The sequence below is a fragment of the Pleurodeles waltl genome, chromosome 2_2, assembly GCF_031143425.1.
Source record: "Pleurodeles waltl isolate 20211129_DDA chromosome 2_2, aPleWal1.hap1.20221129, whole genome shotgun sequence".
Lineage (NCBI taxonomy): Eukaryota > Metazoa > Chordata > Amphibia > Caudata > Salamandridae > Pleurodeles > Pleurodeles waltl.
The window spans coordinates 1104470785-1104485501 of NC_090439.1; the positions used below are offsets into that span (position 1 = coordinate 1104470785).

Genomic DNA, 14717 nt, shown 5'->3' on the forward strand with positions numbered 1-14717 from the left:
AGGAGGCCTTTAAGGTCGTAGTGCGTGAGTCTTCAATTGGTGCACTTGTGGGGGCTAGGCAAGAGACTGTTAAAGAGCTCACGTGGTTAGAGAACAGACTGGGCTCATTAGAAGCAAAAGTGTGTAATGACACTGAAGTTGCCGGGCACTGCAGGAGGCTTGCATAGTTCATGCTGAGCTGCTGGAGCGCCTCCATCTCACAGATTATTATGCCTGAGCCAGGAAATTACATGAGGAGGTGGATAAGTCAGGACCATTATTAGCTAGGCTGATACGATCCGATGTCATACCCACACCCACTTTATCCATACAAGACCCAGCTCATGGCCTGATTGATACCCAGCAAACTATGGATGGGGACGATTTCTATGCGCAACTATACACTGCTCCGCCGCCCCCAGACTCTGCAGCGGTTGACGCATTCCTGTGACTGGCGGTCCTACCCAGGGTGTCCCCAGATGAAAGAGAAATCTTGAGAGTGCCCATAACACCGGGATAAATACACTGGGCCATCAAGGAACTCACCAGGAATAAAACACTGGGATCAGACAGACTTCCAGTAGAATTATACTCCATGTATGCCTCCAAAATTAGTGCCGCTCTTAGAAAAACTGTGGAATTCCTCCTTGGAGGAGGATCAGCTTCCTCCTTCCGCTAAAGAAGCAGTGGTTACATCGCTGTTGAAGCCGGTAGGCCGCCTGATGACCTCACATCGTACCAGCCCCTCTCGATCTTAAATACAGAATATAAGATCTTGAGTAAAATTCTTGCCCGTCACCTTCTTCCATTGCTCCCACGGCTGTTGCACAGGGATCAGTGTGTCTTTTGTGCCTCGTCGCAGTACCTCGTTCAATATCCGTCGGTTGTTCCATGTCATGACTGCATCTCATGATCAATACCCATTTTCAGGCTACGTCTCACTGGATGTTCGTCAAGCATTTGACACCCTGGGGTGGGATTTTATGTTGGCAGTGCTAGCCCTTATGGAATTCCACATACATACATTCAATAGACTACTCTACTGTATACAGGCCCAACAGCCAGAGCCAAGACCAGATCCCATATTTCTGCATCATATCAGATCATACGAGGAGCCAGGCAGGGCTGCCCCCGTCACTGCTGTTGTTTGTTCTAGCGCTCGAACCCCTGGCACAACATATTTGTAGGGAATCAGATGGATGGGGTATACCATTGTGTCGGATGGCACACTCTGTGTTTCTGTAGCAGATTACATGATCCTTTATTTCTGAGATCTTCGTAATGGGTTACAGGGTGTGCCACACTTGTTGACATCCTTCGAAACACTTTCCGTTCTTCACATCAACATTGGCAAGTTTTGTGCTTTCCAATTTGTTAATAATCCTATAGGTCCAGCTTTGCGCTTCAGTGAAAACGAGTTTCCTGTAGCAGCTCATACTTTTCGTTCCCTGGTGTTAGACTTTTGAGTTTATGCAGGGTCATCCCCAATCTTTTTGCCTCCTGCCTCCTATTTTTTCTGACCGTTGCTGTTGGCTTTTGAACTCTGAGCATGTTACCACTGCTAACCAGTGCTAAAGTGCATATGCTCTCTGTGTAAATTGTATTGTTGATTGGTTTATCCATGATTGGCATATTTGATTTACTAATAAGTCCCTAGTAAAGTGCACTAGAGGTTCCAGCGCCTGTAAATCAAATGTTACTAGTGGGCCTGCAGCACTGGTTGTGCCACCCACATAAGTAGCTCTGTAATCATGTCTCAGACCTGCCACTGCAGTGTCTGAGTGTGCAGTTTTAACTGTAAATTCGACTTGGCAAGTGTATCCACTTGCCAGGCCTAAACCTTCCCTTTTCTTACATGTCAGACACCCCTAAGGTAGGCCCGAGGTAGCCCCAAGGGCAGGGTGCAGTGTATGGTTAAGGTAGGACATATAGTAATGTGTTTTATATGTCCTGACAGTGAAATATTGCTAAATTCGTTTTTCACTGTTGCAAGGCCTGTCCCTCTCATAGGTTAACATGGGGGCTACCTTTAAATATGATTAAAGTGTAGATTCCCTTTGGGAGCGGATAGACATGTGGAGTTTGGGGTCTCTGAGCTCACAATTTAAAAATACATCTTTTAGTAAAGGTGATTTTAAGATTGTGTGTTTGAAAATGCCACTTTTAGAAAGTGAGCATTTTCCTGCTTATACCATTTCTGTGACTCTGCCTGTTTGTGGATTCCCTGTCTAGGTCAGTTTGACAGTTGGGCTGGTTGCAACTCACACTAGACAGTGACACAAAGGGAGCTGGGGTGTAGTCTGCATTTCCTGATGAGCCATCTGTGCTAGGAGGGAGGGTAGGAGTGGTCACTCACACCTGATAGGGCTGTGCCTGCCCTCACACAATGCAGTCTCCGACCCCCTGGTGAGTGTCTGCCTGGCCTGGGCAAGACAGGATTTCACATTCAAGAGAGACTTTGTTTTGAAGTAGGCCTACTTCAAAGGAGAAATTAGGTATAAGAAGGGCACCCAAAACCACAGACTTTAGAACACTTCTGAAAACCAAGAGGAACCTCTCCCTACAGAAGAGCTGAAGAGCTGAGGAAGAAGAGCTGCCCTGCCTGTGACTGTGCTTTGTGGAGCTATCCTGCAGTTGCTGCTTCTGCCAGAGTAAGAGGGCAAAAACTGGACTTTGTGTGCCTTCCATCTTGTGAAGATCTCCAAGGGCTTGATTTAGAGCTTGCCTCCTGTTGTTTGAAGTCTCAGGGACTTCTCTCTGCCAGCACCTGGAGTCTCTGGAGACTCCTACTCTCCCTGTGATGCCCATCCAGTTAGTGGGACCCTGAAAGGAGAAGCTGGCAGCCTAAGAGGAGGAAATCCACGCACAGAGCGCTGTGCGGGAAAAAGATCGACGAAACTCCAATCTGCAGCTGGGAAATCGATGCGCCGCCAGCTTCGCGGCTGAAAATCGACACTCGGAGCTGGAGAAACGACGTGCAGCATTGCTGATGGAGGCTAGGAGATCGCAACACACGCTGCGTGGTTTTTGGATCATCGTGCAGCTGGATTTCCTACGCAAGTACAGCTGGGCATGTAAAAACAACGCAAGGCTTGCCCGGACCCGAGAGTGCTGACTGGATCGACGCATCGCTCTCCTGCAGAGAGAAGAAACGACGCGCCCAACCTGACGAAAGGAGAAAAGACGCAAGGTCTCGCTCATGAGTGAAATCGATACATTGCAAGCCTTTTCGACACACACTCACCTGTGCAGGGTTATTTTTGACACACCTAAAGGTACATTTTCACGCTCACAGTGTTAGTGTGTGTTTAAAACTACATGTAGACTCTTTTTGCTTTTTAATTGAAAACTTGACTTGTGTATTGTGGATTTTTGTCATTTTGGTCTTGTTTTAGATAAATATTCTCTATTTTTCCAAACCTGTGTTGTGTCATTTTGTAGTGCTTTCATTAAGTTACTGTGTGTGTTGGTACAAATACTTTACACCTAGCACTCTGAAGTTAAGCCTACTACTCATGCCAAGCTACCAAGGGGGTAAGTAGGGGTTAGTTGAGGGTGATTGTCTTTTACCCTCACTAGAGTGACCCCATTTCTAACACCTGGGTATACATGTTTACCGAGATACGAAGGACATACTGGAAGGCAACCTAGTAAGGGCGATCAATTCACTTAAATCACAGATTACCTTTTGGATCACACTACCACTATCGGTCACAGGCCAGCTGGCCCGAGCAAAGATGGTACTGTTACCTCGCCTTCTGTATTGTTTTGTGAATCTCCCGGTAATGGTACCAGCTTAGGTGTTCTGCCTATTAGACACTCTGTTGGAAGAACACACCTGGGGCAGAGGCCACAGCAGGGTCTGCCTTGCTGAATTGCAGCTTCCCACGACCAAAGGCGGACTGGGAGCCTCTGACTTTAAGGCGTATTGCATAGTGGGGCCACTAAAATGGTTGTCATATTGGCTAGCAGGTCACAACCTGTTGGAAATAAGTTATACCTTGGTCCAGATCGACCGGGGTCACCTTCACAGACTGATATGCCCTGGTGTGAACCAGTCATATCTTTTCCAACTTCAGGTGGCTCTCAGTTACTGGAAACTGGTGTTGCAATATTTTGCAATCGACGCACCATATGCACAAAACATTCCACTCCGTTGTCTCCCCATCTCTTCAGGGATGCTTACAGGACGTTGTTTAGCTCCATGGGAATAGGATGGGGTGTTGACACTGGGCTCGCTATTTCAGGATGATACACTACTATCACATGCAGATTTTGTGCAACTACATGGGCTCCCTGAGTTATAATTTTTAACTCATGCCAGCATAGTCCAATACATGCGGTGGCACTGGGCCCCAGATGAGAATGAACCCGGCACGTGTGAACTGCTTCAAGCAGTACATCTCATGGGGAATGGGAGACATCTCATCCGATGGCTGTCCCGTGGGCTTCGGGCACGCCTAGACGTATTGTTGGTGCCATTAAAACAGTTGTGGGAAACTGATCTCATTTAGGAAATCCCTGACAAAGACTGGGTACGTATACTTGAATACCCCAAACACGTCTCCCGCAATTCTAGAATTAAATTAATCCAGTTTCTATTCTGCAGAGGACATATTTAACACCACATAGGCTTTGTAGAATATTTCCCACTGCCTCCTCTGAGTGCCCCAGTTGTAAAGCTCAGGAGTCCGACCTCTTACATAAGCTATGGACGTGTTGCTATTTATCCAAATACTAGGCAGGAGTGGTGTAGGCTTTAATCATGAGTTACAGGGCTGAATCGGAGGGGTACACCTGCGCAGTGTCAGCTTGGCCTCCATCCACGGTCACAAGATTCCAAGGTGATAATACGATTTGCAGATTTGGCATTATTATTGGCAAAAGGACTTATAACGAAACAATGTAAATCCCTGACAGCTCCTAGATTGACTAGGTGGAGGGACGAGGTGGCCCACTGGGAGCTTGCAGAGAGTGGTGTCCTTCAGTGAGAGGAGTATTGCGGACCACGTAGGTGGCCCATTTTTCTAGAATGAGACACTCTTCTGGAGAGGCTTAAACGACAGGATGAGGCTCCTGATCGAATAAACTCCTTTACACACATGGGTCGGCACTTACTGTGTAGGGGATGCATCATGGGTCCCCCCTTATGCCTGACGTAGAAATAGTTGAAACCATGGGCAAATTAGCGGCTGTCATACACAACAGCAATTTAGTTGGTCCTTCCTCTCTCACATCTGTCCGGATAGATACCTTGCCGCTTTACGCTTCCCTCATCAATGGACATCAGTTCCATATTCCCTGTGAGGTTTAAACACATACTTTGATTTTATAGTTTAGGCGACAAGGCCAAACAGTTAGAGTGAGGGGGAATATATTGATAGTTTATAGGTTTATAATACATAGAAGGATCCTGTACTATGCTGAATGGATCAGCACAATGTAATGATATCTGTTTCGTAACAGATTTATACGACCTCCTTTTGTTATTGAAACTGTGTCTAACAAATGCAATAAAATTTGCGTTAAAAACAAATAAATCAACTTCAAAAGTTTCAGAACGCCGCAGCCAAGGTCATCTTAAAACCGGCTCCACACCAACCAGTGTCCTCGTGACAAAGAATTGCACTGTTTACCAATTCAAAAGAGATCTATAATTAAAACCCTGTGCCTGGTGCACAGAGATCTGCAAAGCACTAGTCCTGCATACCTTAGATGTAAAATTGCACCTTACTACCCTCCTTGAGTGCTTTGTTTGGACAACACCAATCTCCTATATTCAAACCATCAGGAATACTCGGATGGATGGCAGATCTGTTTCCTTTCTATCCTCCAAATGATGGAACACACCACAATACCTTCATGAAGACCACCTCAGTGTATCTTTCTAGAGAGAAGCTCACATTTGGCACTTCCTGGTATAATTCTGTGGCCAGCAGAACTTTATGCTCATCTATAGCACCAGGACATCCTAATGGATACCAGTATGCTATAGTGAAGCTGCCCACAAAAGACATAGAAAGGCACCCAATCCGATGCATGGAATTCCAATAATAATTGTAGCAGTAAGGGATCCAGAGTCCTACTGGTCACCCGGGACACCATACAGAACAGACTAACTGGAATAGTTTCTGAATAAGGAAATAGAGATGAAAAGGGTGTGTGCACGCAACTAATACCATAATACCATAATCCAAATAATCCTGGATTTTGTGAAATACAAGTGAAATGTGCCTCTTTGAAACTCCTGTTGTTTTAGGAAAACATCAAGGTAGCAGCACTGAAAAGTGTCTCAAGAGTAAACCACGCTGTCATTTCCCTACTCTTCACACGGTCTCACTTACCTGCTGGTTTGCTAGTTCTGGCTTCCCAATGTCTTGTTTGATGAGTGGCCATTAAGCACTAGATTCAGTTAACATTAAGCAGATGTATTTTGTTTATAATAAAAAAAACGCGCCTAGACACTTCCACTCCAAACAACGGTGCATGGAATTCCAATAATAATTGTAGCAGTAAGGGATCCAGAGTCCTACTGGTCACCCGGGACACCATACAGAACAGACTAACTGGAATAGTTTCTGAATAAGGAAATAGAGATGAAAAGGGTGTGTGCACGCAACTAATACCATAATACCATAATCCAAATAATCCTGGATTTTGTGAAATACAAGTGAAATGTGCCTCTTTGAAACTCCTGTTGTTTTAGGAAAACATCAAGGTAGCAGCACTGAAAAGTGTCTCAAGAGTAAACCACGCTGTCATTTCCCTACTCTTCACACGGTCTCACTTACCTGTTGGTTTGCTAGTTCTGGCTTCCCAATGTCTTGTTTGATGAGTGGCCATTAAGCACTAGATTCAGTTAACATTAAGCAGATGTATTTTGTTTATAATCAAAAAAACGCGCCTAGACACTTCCACTCCAAACAACTACCAACCCACCTCAAAGCTCCCTTTCCTGGCAAACATAATTGAACCAGAGTTAGTCAACCATTTTCAGAACTGCATAGATTCCAACAATTTTCTTGCCGACACAAAATCTGGATTTCGCCAGCTAAGAGGAACTGAAGTCAAAATGATTGACATCAGAGAAAAGACGCTAACTTTGAAAGACCAAAATCACACGGTGGCACTAATCCTATGAGACCTGGAATGGTTCAAATATTTCGTACAAAGAAAGCAGAAAATAAAATGTATACTTTTCAGAGTCATCCGCCATGGTGTGTAATGTCCCCGAAGGATCAACACTCTTCCCCTTCTTTTCAGCTTATACATGTGCCCTCTACCCACCGATCAATATAAAAGGCCTTAAATGCCAGTTATACGCTGATGACATATAATGCCTAGTAGATTGAAGCAACAACTCCACCACTGAAGGGTTCACCAAATGTCTTCTCTTTACCAAACAGAGGGTGAACCTCTAATGCTTTTGACTAAACAGTAATAATACAGAAAAACTAATATTAAATAAATCACCTCTTCCAAACATCTCTTGACCAACTCCCTCCCCTTATAGATGTGGTGTACAACCTTGGAATCCTACTTTATGCACAACTACCTTTCAAAACTCAAATTCAAGCAGCCATCAAATTAACAAGCTACCATTTATACGCCATATCTAAAATCAGCCCTCTCCTAACCATCCAAAACAGAAATCTACTGGTTAAAGCAGGTGCCTTTTCAAGATTATATCAATGCATTGCAATATATCTAAATCTCCCAAAAAAGACATTGAAAAACTTCAACATGTTTAAAAACAGCTATAAAGATCATTTTCAGACTGAAAGAAAATGACCAAGCTACTTCTTGAGGACACTGATATCTTGGCTCACCATTACACACCAATACAACACAGGTCCTCTGTCTTATGTGGAAAGCAATCAACACCAAATGCCAAAGATATCTATGAGACATCTTCAAATGTCAAAGCTCTTACACTCCATCTTTGACAAAATCTGGAGTCAAAACCCAGAAGGTAGCTGCAGGAAAACTCTGGAAAAACGTAACCATAAAAATCAGATCATTAAATGACTACACATCCTTCAAAAACGCACTAAAACAGCTACCACTCTTAAGACAATACCATCCATTATTGCTGCTTGAGGAAGCCAAATAACTGTAACTAGACCTCCTGCTTTTTTTCATACACTCTTACACCCATGAGATCTCTACTGCACGACAATACAATTCTGCCAATGTCCTACAATATAAGAGCAGCCATCTACCGAGCATTAATATCTCTCAATCACCTCTACACTAAGTCAGAAAGCCTCGACGCCTCTCTCCTTTCCCATCAATGGACCCAGTTTCCCTTCTCTGGATCAATGCTCTCCCCTCCTTTAAACAGATTGCCACAATGAAATCTCTATTGCTCACGATTGTCAGTGTTTGATTCATCCTGTTTACTTTCCTTCTATCCATGCTCTCCTGTCCTTTAACCAAACGTCCATCTTTCTGTGCTTTCCTTTTACATTAAAAATTGATTTTTGGAGAGCTGTTACGAAGAACGATTTGTAATTCGATTATCAATTTTTTTTTAAAAAAGAGGAAAAAATTGTCGCTTTCTGTAGGCATGTTTTCTTGTTATCTATTTTCAATGTTATAAAACACACACACACACACACATATATATATATATATACATACACACACACGTTCTGATATTCTATTATGTATTGCTATCAGATATAATTCCATGATGGATAACAAAGGAATCTGATGGCAGCCGGAGTTCAATAGAACACCCAGGACCCTAGTAGAGAAGAAGGGTATTATGGTGTACTTGGTGGCAGAGGTCTTGAAGGAATTAACAATTATGAAGTCGAGTGCCAGCCAGTGTCTGATAGCTGTGAGACAATTAAACAATTGCAGGCGTGAGGGAAGGGAAGGATAAGAAGATGTACTTGTCATCAACATATAGATGAGATGGTATGAAAAACCAACAGGATATACAGTCACAGAGGGAGGAGGTATAGAGGGCAAGTCCAACAAGACAGTGTAGGCAGATACAGAGAAAGTCATTTACCTGTAAGACAGTTGTACAATATTGGTATCTTTCCCTGAAGCTTGAATTACTCTCCATTGTCAGCCAGAAAACTGTGTCAATGACAGAAATATTTGAAGCTTCCAGTGTTGGAGATGAAACAATCATCCGTATTGACAGTTCCCCCGGCTATGGTTTCTTTCATACGTCCATGTTTGTTTATTTGCCATTCTCAGGAGGGTTCCCAGCTTGAATACAGGCAATTTATAGAACGGGAAACACTGGGGAACGAAGGAATTATAGGAGACTAAGAATGAGTGGTTGCCTAGAAACCAGAATCATTCCATTGCTTTTCCTGTGATGCCCAAGATAGCAAAGGTCACTAGCAAAGATGGGTGATCAAATATATTAAGAGTTGCAGTGAGTTGAGTTTTAACAGAGTAGATTGGAAGAAAGGAGACTGTGATATGCGGAAGCGAGAAAGCTGGAACCATGTACCAAAGCTGATTCTGGTGTGTGAAGCTGATGAAAGCTAGATTGCAGTTCACCTGGGAGAGACCGTGGATGGATTTTGAGGTATGAGTTTTGAGCTGTTGAGCTTTTTTTGTTTGCAAAACTGTGGTTTTAAAGCACTGTGGTTAAGTGCTTGAAAAGAGAGTGGTTGAAAGACCAAAATGTCCTCACCCTAGATGACAGTCCTTGAGGTTTTGTAATCTAGAAAGGAGAAGGGGTTTTATGTGCACAAAATAAGGGACCAACTAGAGTATAGAAATCACTTCAATAAATGTTTGAGGTAAAGGAGTCAAGATGGGGATAGGGGAGGTTTTATGTCAGAATGTCATATACAGAAAGAATGTCTAACAGGTATTGTGCCCTAAATATTGTTTTAAAAGTATTATTAATTCCAATGGGGTGATATTTTTGTAAACAATATTTTGGACCGAATACTTATGTCAGACAATATTCTAATACAGACTTTCTGCTACCCCACTGCTGTAAGCTGTGATAGTAAGGAGAAAGAAGAAAGAAATTAGGGGTGTTGAGAAGAATGTTGAACACGTTTCTTTTAGGAAAAATATAAAACATGGATATAAAGTTTCACAGGATTGCAGCAGTGCATGGAGGACTAAGAGGAAAGCTAGTTTTGTGGGATAGTGTCTGCGGCCGAAGTCTGAGAGAAGGGTGGACGTAGACAAAGAACTTTGATTTGACCACGTAAACATTGGTGATTAATTCTTTAAATGACTCCATTTGTATGTCCTTGGGTCAAGACTTCTTCCATCTGAATACGTAGAAGCACATTGGAGTCTGAAGGTGTGAAGAGGACAGTGGAAGGTTGTCAAAACATGTGTTGTCTAAAAAGCGGGATCAAGTATTTATGGGATTGGTTTTGCTATTCAGGGATAGTGTCATTGACTGTATGCTAGAATATCGAGTTTTTAATACAGTGCTACCATAACATTGTGACAGAAATATCAATGACACATATTGGTAAGTATGGAAAGTATAGATTTCAGGGGCGGCTCCTCCATGAGGGCGGAGCAGCGTCAGCAACCCCCCCCCCCCCCCCCGAACCGCCAGCACGGCAGCTGCAAAACATTTATAAGAAAATTATAATGTTTATTATTTCCTTGTAAAGGGACGGGGCCACGGGAGTGACGAGTGTGAGTGCTGAGCACTCCCCCTCAGAGCGCATGTGTGTTTGCCCAGCGGTCTCGAGACAGCCAAACACACATGCGCACAGGGCTCTCTCCAGCCCAGCAACTCAGTTGCTGGGCTGGAGAGAGCCTGCACAGGCTCCCAGTCTGCCTGGGAGAGCCCTGGCTGGGCGCTCCCAGCCAATCCTGACGCTGCTTTGAGCAGCATCAGGATTGGCTGCAGAGCAGGCTGGGAGCCCATCCCTGGCAGGAGAGGAGCCGGATGCTGCAGGGCATGCGCAGCTTTCAGGGAAGTTTATTTTCCTTTTTTTAAATGTTATTAATATTTCCCCCCCCAACCCCACTCCCCGCGGGTGCTCTGCCCCCCCCTAACACTGCGAGCCATGACTGATAGATTTACTATTCATAACTATACATCTACTTACCTTAAAGACATATACTGTTAAGGTATACATATATGAAGTTAAGTATAGTAAAGCTATAGTTACCTCTATATACTGTACTTCCCATATGGATTTTGGTTACGAGTATTGCTGCTGCAATCTTATGAAAACATAAGATTAAAGACTCAATATTCGGGTACCATACCGGTGTTAAGAAGATTTTTTTGTCAAGAAATTTTGATTTCGATGGCAGCAAAATGGGGGCACAGAGTGTGATGTCATTAGTTATGAGCATAAGTGAGGAGTCAGTGGAGCAGTGGTCAGTGGGTGGGAGAAATGGGTCAGCGAGGAGAGACTAGAATGAAGTCTAGTTTGCCATGACTAGGTATCATGCGCACTCAGGAGGGAATGAACGGATGGACACTGGCTGATCAAAGTGGTCAGTAGAAGTTGCTTCATATCGAAGTTGAAATCACCAAGATCCATTTTATGTGAAGTTAGAAGTTAGTGTCATATGACATTAGTATGGCCTTGCAGTTATAAGAGTCTGATTCCTTCCAACCTTGGTTTTTAGGATTTCATTACAGACCACAGCCTAGTTAGGCTTGTGATGATATATAATCATTAGTGAATTGGTGTTTCTGTGTCTCATTAATATGTGTGTGAATTAAAGCAATCCATACCACACAACAAACTATTTACCCATCAATACCTCTTAATTGACAGGCTCTATTGCTTTAAATCAGCGAGACGTCTGTTTTCACACTGGTAGAACATGTTACATGTTTATGCTTGGCCCACATCATCTTGCTTCTAAGTACTGAAAAAAGAGAATCCTCCAGGGACACAGAACACACTGAAGCTCCGTCTTATGTGGCCATCAAATGGTATTGTAGTGTTTAAGCAAACGTTTCAGTTCTAAAAAGGCTGGCTCACTTTTAAAGCTACAAAATAATATTCTGCGAGAGACCCTAAAGAACCGCAGGGCCTGGGGCATGATGCCACCCTGCCCGCTTCTTGTGATGGTCCGCCAGAAGAGCCTCAAATAGATCTTATAGGCACTGTGTAAACAAGCCTTTTTTAGATCCATTCTATGTAGTTTCATGGATTAAATATTCTTGTTTGCTATCCAGACTTGTTTATGCTGGTCAAGTATAAGTTTTTGTCACCCAAAGTTTAAAAGTAACACATGTTTTCTTCTTAGTCTACAAAACATCAACATTAACTTCTAAAACTGCAGTCTTGAATATAAAGTAATATTCCTTACTAAAAGTTCTAGTTCAAATGTTAAGTTGAATGCAGCTCTGACATGTGACCCCAGTGAATAATGTCATTGACTTTGTCCCTGCTTCACTAGATGCTCACAGAGTGCAACGGAAGGACTGTGAAACACTGACAGACAGCCCCACAAAGGCAGCAGTGTCTTTGTGGTCTCAAGGCTAGCCTACATTGCTAAAAACAGCCCTCTGCCAAAATTGCTCCTTGCAGTTCAATAACCTGCAAAGTGGTAAAACTCGAAAAGCGTGTCACGCCTCCCCTTGTGAAATAAGTCTGGCGACCTTAAGTCTGAAAGGCTGATCAAAGTAAACATTACCTACATAAGTGGTGGTGTTAATGATTCAACAATTCAGGAATTCCAATTAACCAGCAAAATAAAACTCTACATTTTTATTTTAGGAGAAGCATTTTTGTCTGGCAGTGCAAAAACAAACCTTCTTAGATGGTCTTATCTTTAGAGGATTGGTATCTACCACAACATTTCCGAAAAATATCCCTAGGCTAATATCACTGACTAGTATAACTGACAGTCTCCTTAAAACTGACCTCTAACAAATGAACAAAGAGCATGCTAAAAGGAGTGCTGAAAGATGTGCAAGTATGGATGATGGAGCAAACAGGAAGTCAGACATCAATGTCTGGAATCAACACCAGAGCATGGCTTGTGGTCTGCTTATTTTGCTACCTCAGCCCAAGTCCACCCTGATGTCAGCATCCTTTTTTAGCAGGTTGAGAAAGATGTTCTTATCTATTCGAAACGATTGTCTGTCATGCCCAGATGTAAGCCACCCTGCACTTCTGTATTGGAACCGCCTCACAGGCCAAGGCAAACAGGCTAAGTTTATTTTCCTAAATAAATAAATAAAACTTAAGTGCAGGATCCTAGGAATCTGCTACCAGCGATGTCGAGATTGCTGGGTTGTGACTACCAAGGTTGTACAGTCTTGACGCCACTTCATACCTCTTGCTTCCACCACCCTAAACTTCCTGTCTCTTTAGATCACTCTTGCAGGTTTCTCTTTATCCATATTTTCCACCTCAGTCAATGCTTCATTTCTTTCTCTTCCTCCTTCATTCTCCCTTTTCTCTGTTTATCCTTCTTGCTCTAGGGCAAAGTACAATACAGTAAAACCTTACTCAGTCTCAAAAGAGGTTGCCAGTGTCCATCACCTGCAAACAGTGACATGAATTAAACACTGCGGACATTAGATCTGTGGATATGCCTCCAGTATCACTGGTCAGTCACCAGTAACAATACAGCAAACAGCAGTTTCTCATACAGAAGTTTTGTACAAAGTACACTTGTCTATATGTTATTTATTATAACAACATGAAAGAAGGACTGGAAAATGACAGGATCTGAGCTTAAGGATGAATGTCTAAAAACATCAGAGGTTCTTGCAGACGTAGCTTCATATCAGGAAAGCAAATTCCCATATACACAGTACAAATGGAGCTAAACTCCGGGTTACACACTTGAATATCTAAGAATTCCTTACTCTGAGGTGACAAAGGCGTGCTCCTTGATGGTGTGCAATACATCCAGGAACTTTATTTTGGAGGTAAGAGTGTGTCCATGGTAGATGATGGGCAGGTCATCTGGGCCATCCCAGCAATCCACTAGGAAAACAGAGGTCAGAAAGTAAGAAGTTAACATGCTGTTGTAATACCACTCAACACCCTTTCCTTGTCCACCAATTCAACGCTGTTTAATCAAACACACCCATCTAGAGATACAAAACCAATGAGTACACGTTTATTAAGCCAACACGCCTAATGCCATCATCATCACCACAAAACTGAATGACTTGTGGTTTGTGCTGTCACCAGAACCCCAAGATGCCCTGAGAACATGTCAGTTCACAACCATGGCTGAGAAGCAGCAGTCAAGAATATGTTCCTACAGGATAATCCTGCAGCTCTTAAGTGCTGATACAACTTGGGTGCCTAGAAACCACAGCCCCTCATTACGAGTCTGGTGGTCCTGGGACCACCAGACTCATGGTAGAGGTCAGACTGCCGGCAAAGCCGTGGTCTGGCCTCCACATTATGACCCTGGTGGAGCCGCCATCGTCGGATTGCCGGCATGCCAGGTTGCTACCAGTCGACAGTCTGGCAGTGCCGGTGGTCTTAATCTGCAGGGCATCGCTGCCCTGGGATTACGAGACCCCTCTCTGCCGGCTTTTGCATGGCGGTTCCACTGCCATGCAAAGGCTGGCAGAGACGGGGTGCCGGGGGCCCCATGGGGACTCCTGCACTGCCCATGCACAGCCCCATTGTGCATTTCACTGCCTGAATTATGGGCAGTGAAAAGAGCTACAGGTGCTGTCACACCTCGATTACGAGGCCTCAACCGCCCGCAAAACTCTGAGGCCCATAATAACTTCCTGAGAACTGTAATTGCCGAATTTCTATCAGACTGTGACTATAACGCCATCA

At 43.6% G+C, this 14717-nt stretch overlaps 1 protein-coding gene across 3 annotated transcripts in view; it reads right to left on the reverse strand.

The window, feature by feature from the left end:
* LOC138282889 (1-phosphatidylinositol 4,5-bisphosphate phosphodiesterase gamma-1-like) overlaps positions 1-14717 on the reverse strand; it is a 576794-nt gene that overhangs the window by 216422 nt on the left and 345655 nt on the right. For all 3 annotated transcript variants that reach the window (XM_069220895.1, XM_069220894.1, XM_069220896.1), the window contains one exon: positions 13778-13898. In XM_069220895.1, coding sequence (XP_069076996.1) covers positions 13778-13898 — 121 coding nt within the window. The remainder of the gene's footprint in view (positions 1-13777; positions 13899-14717) is intronic.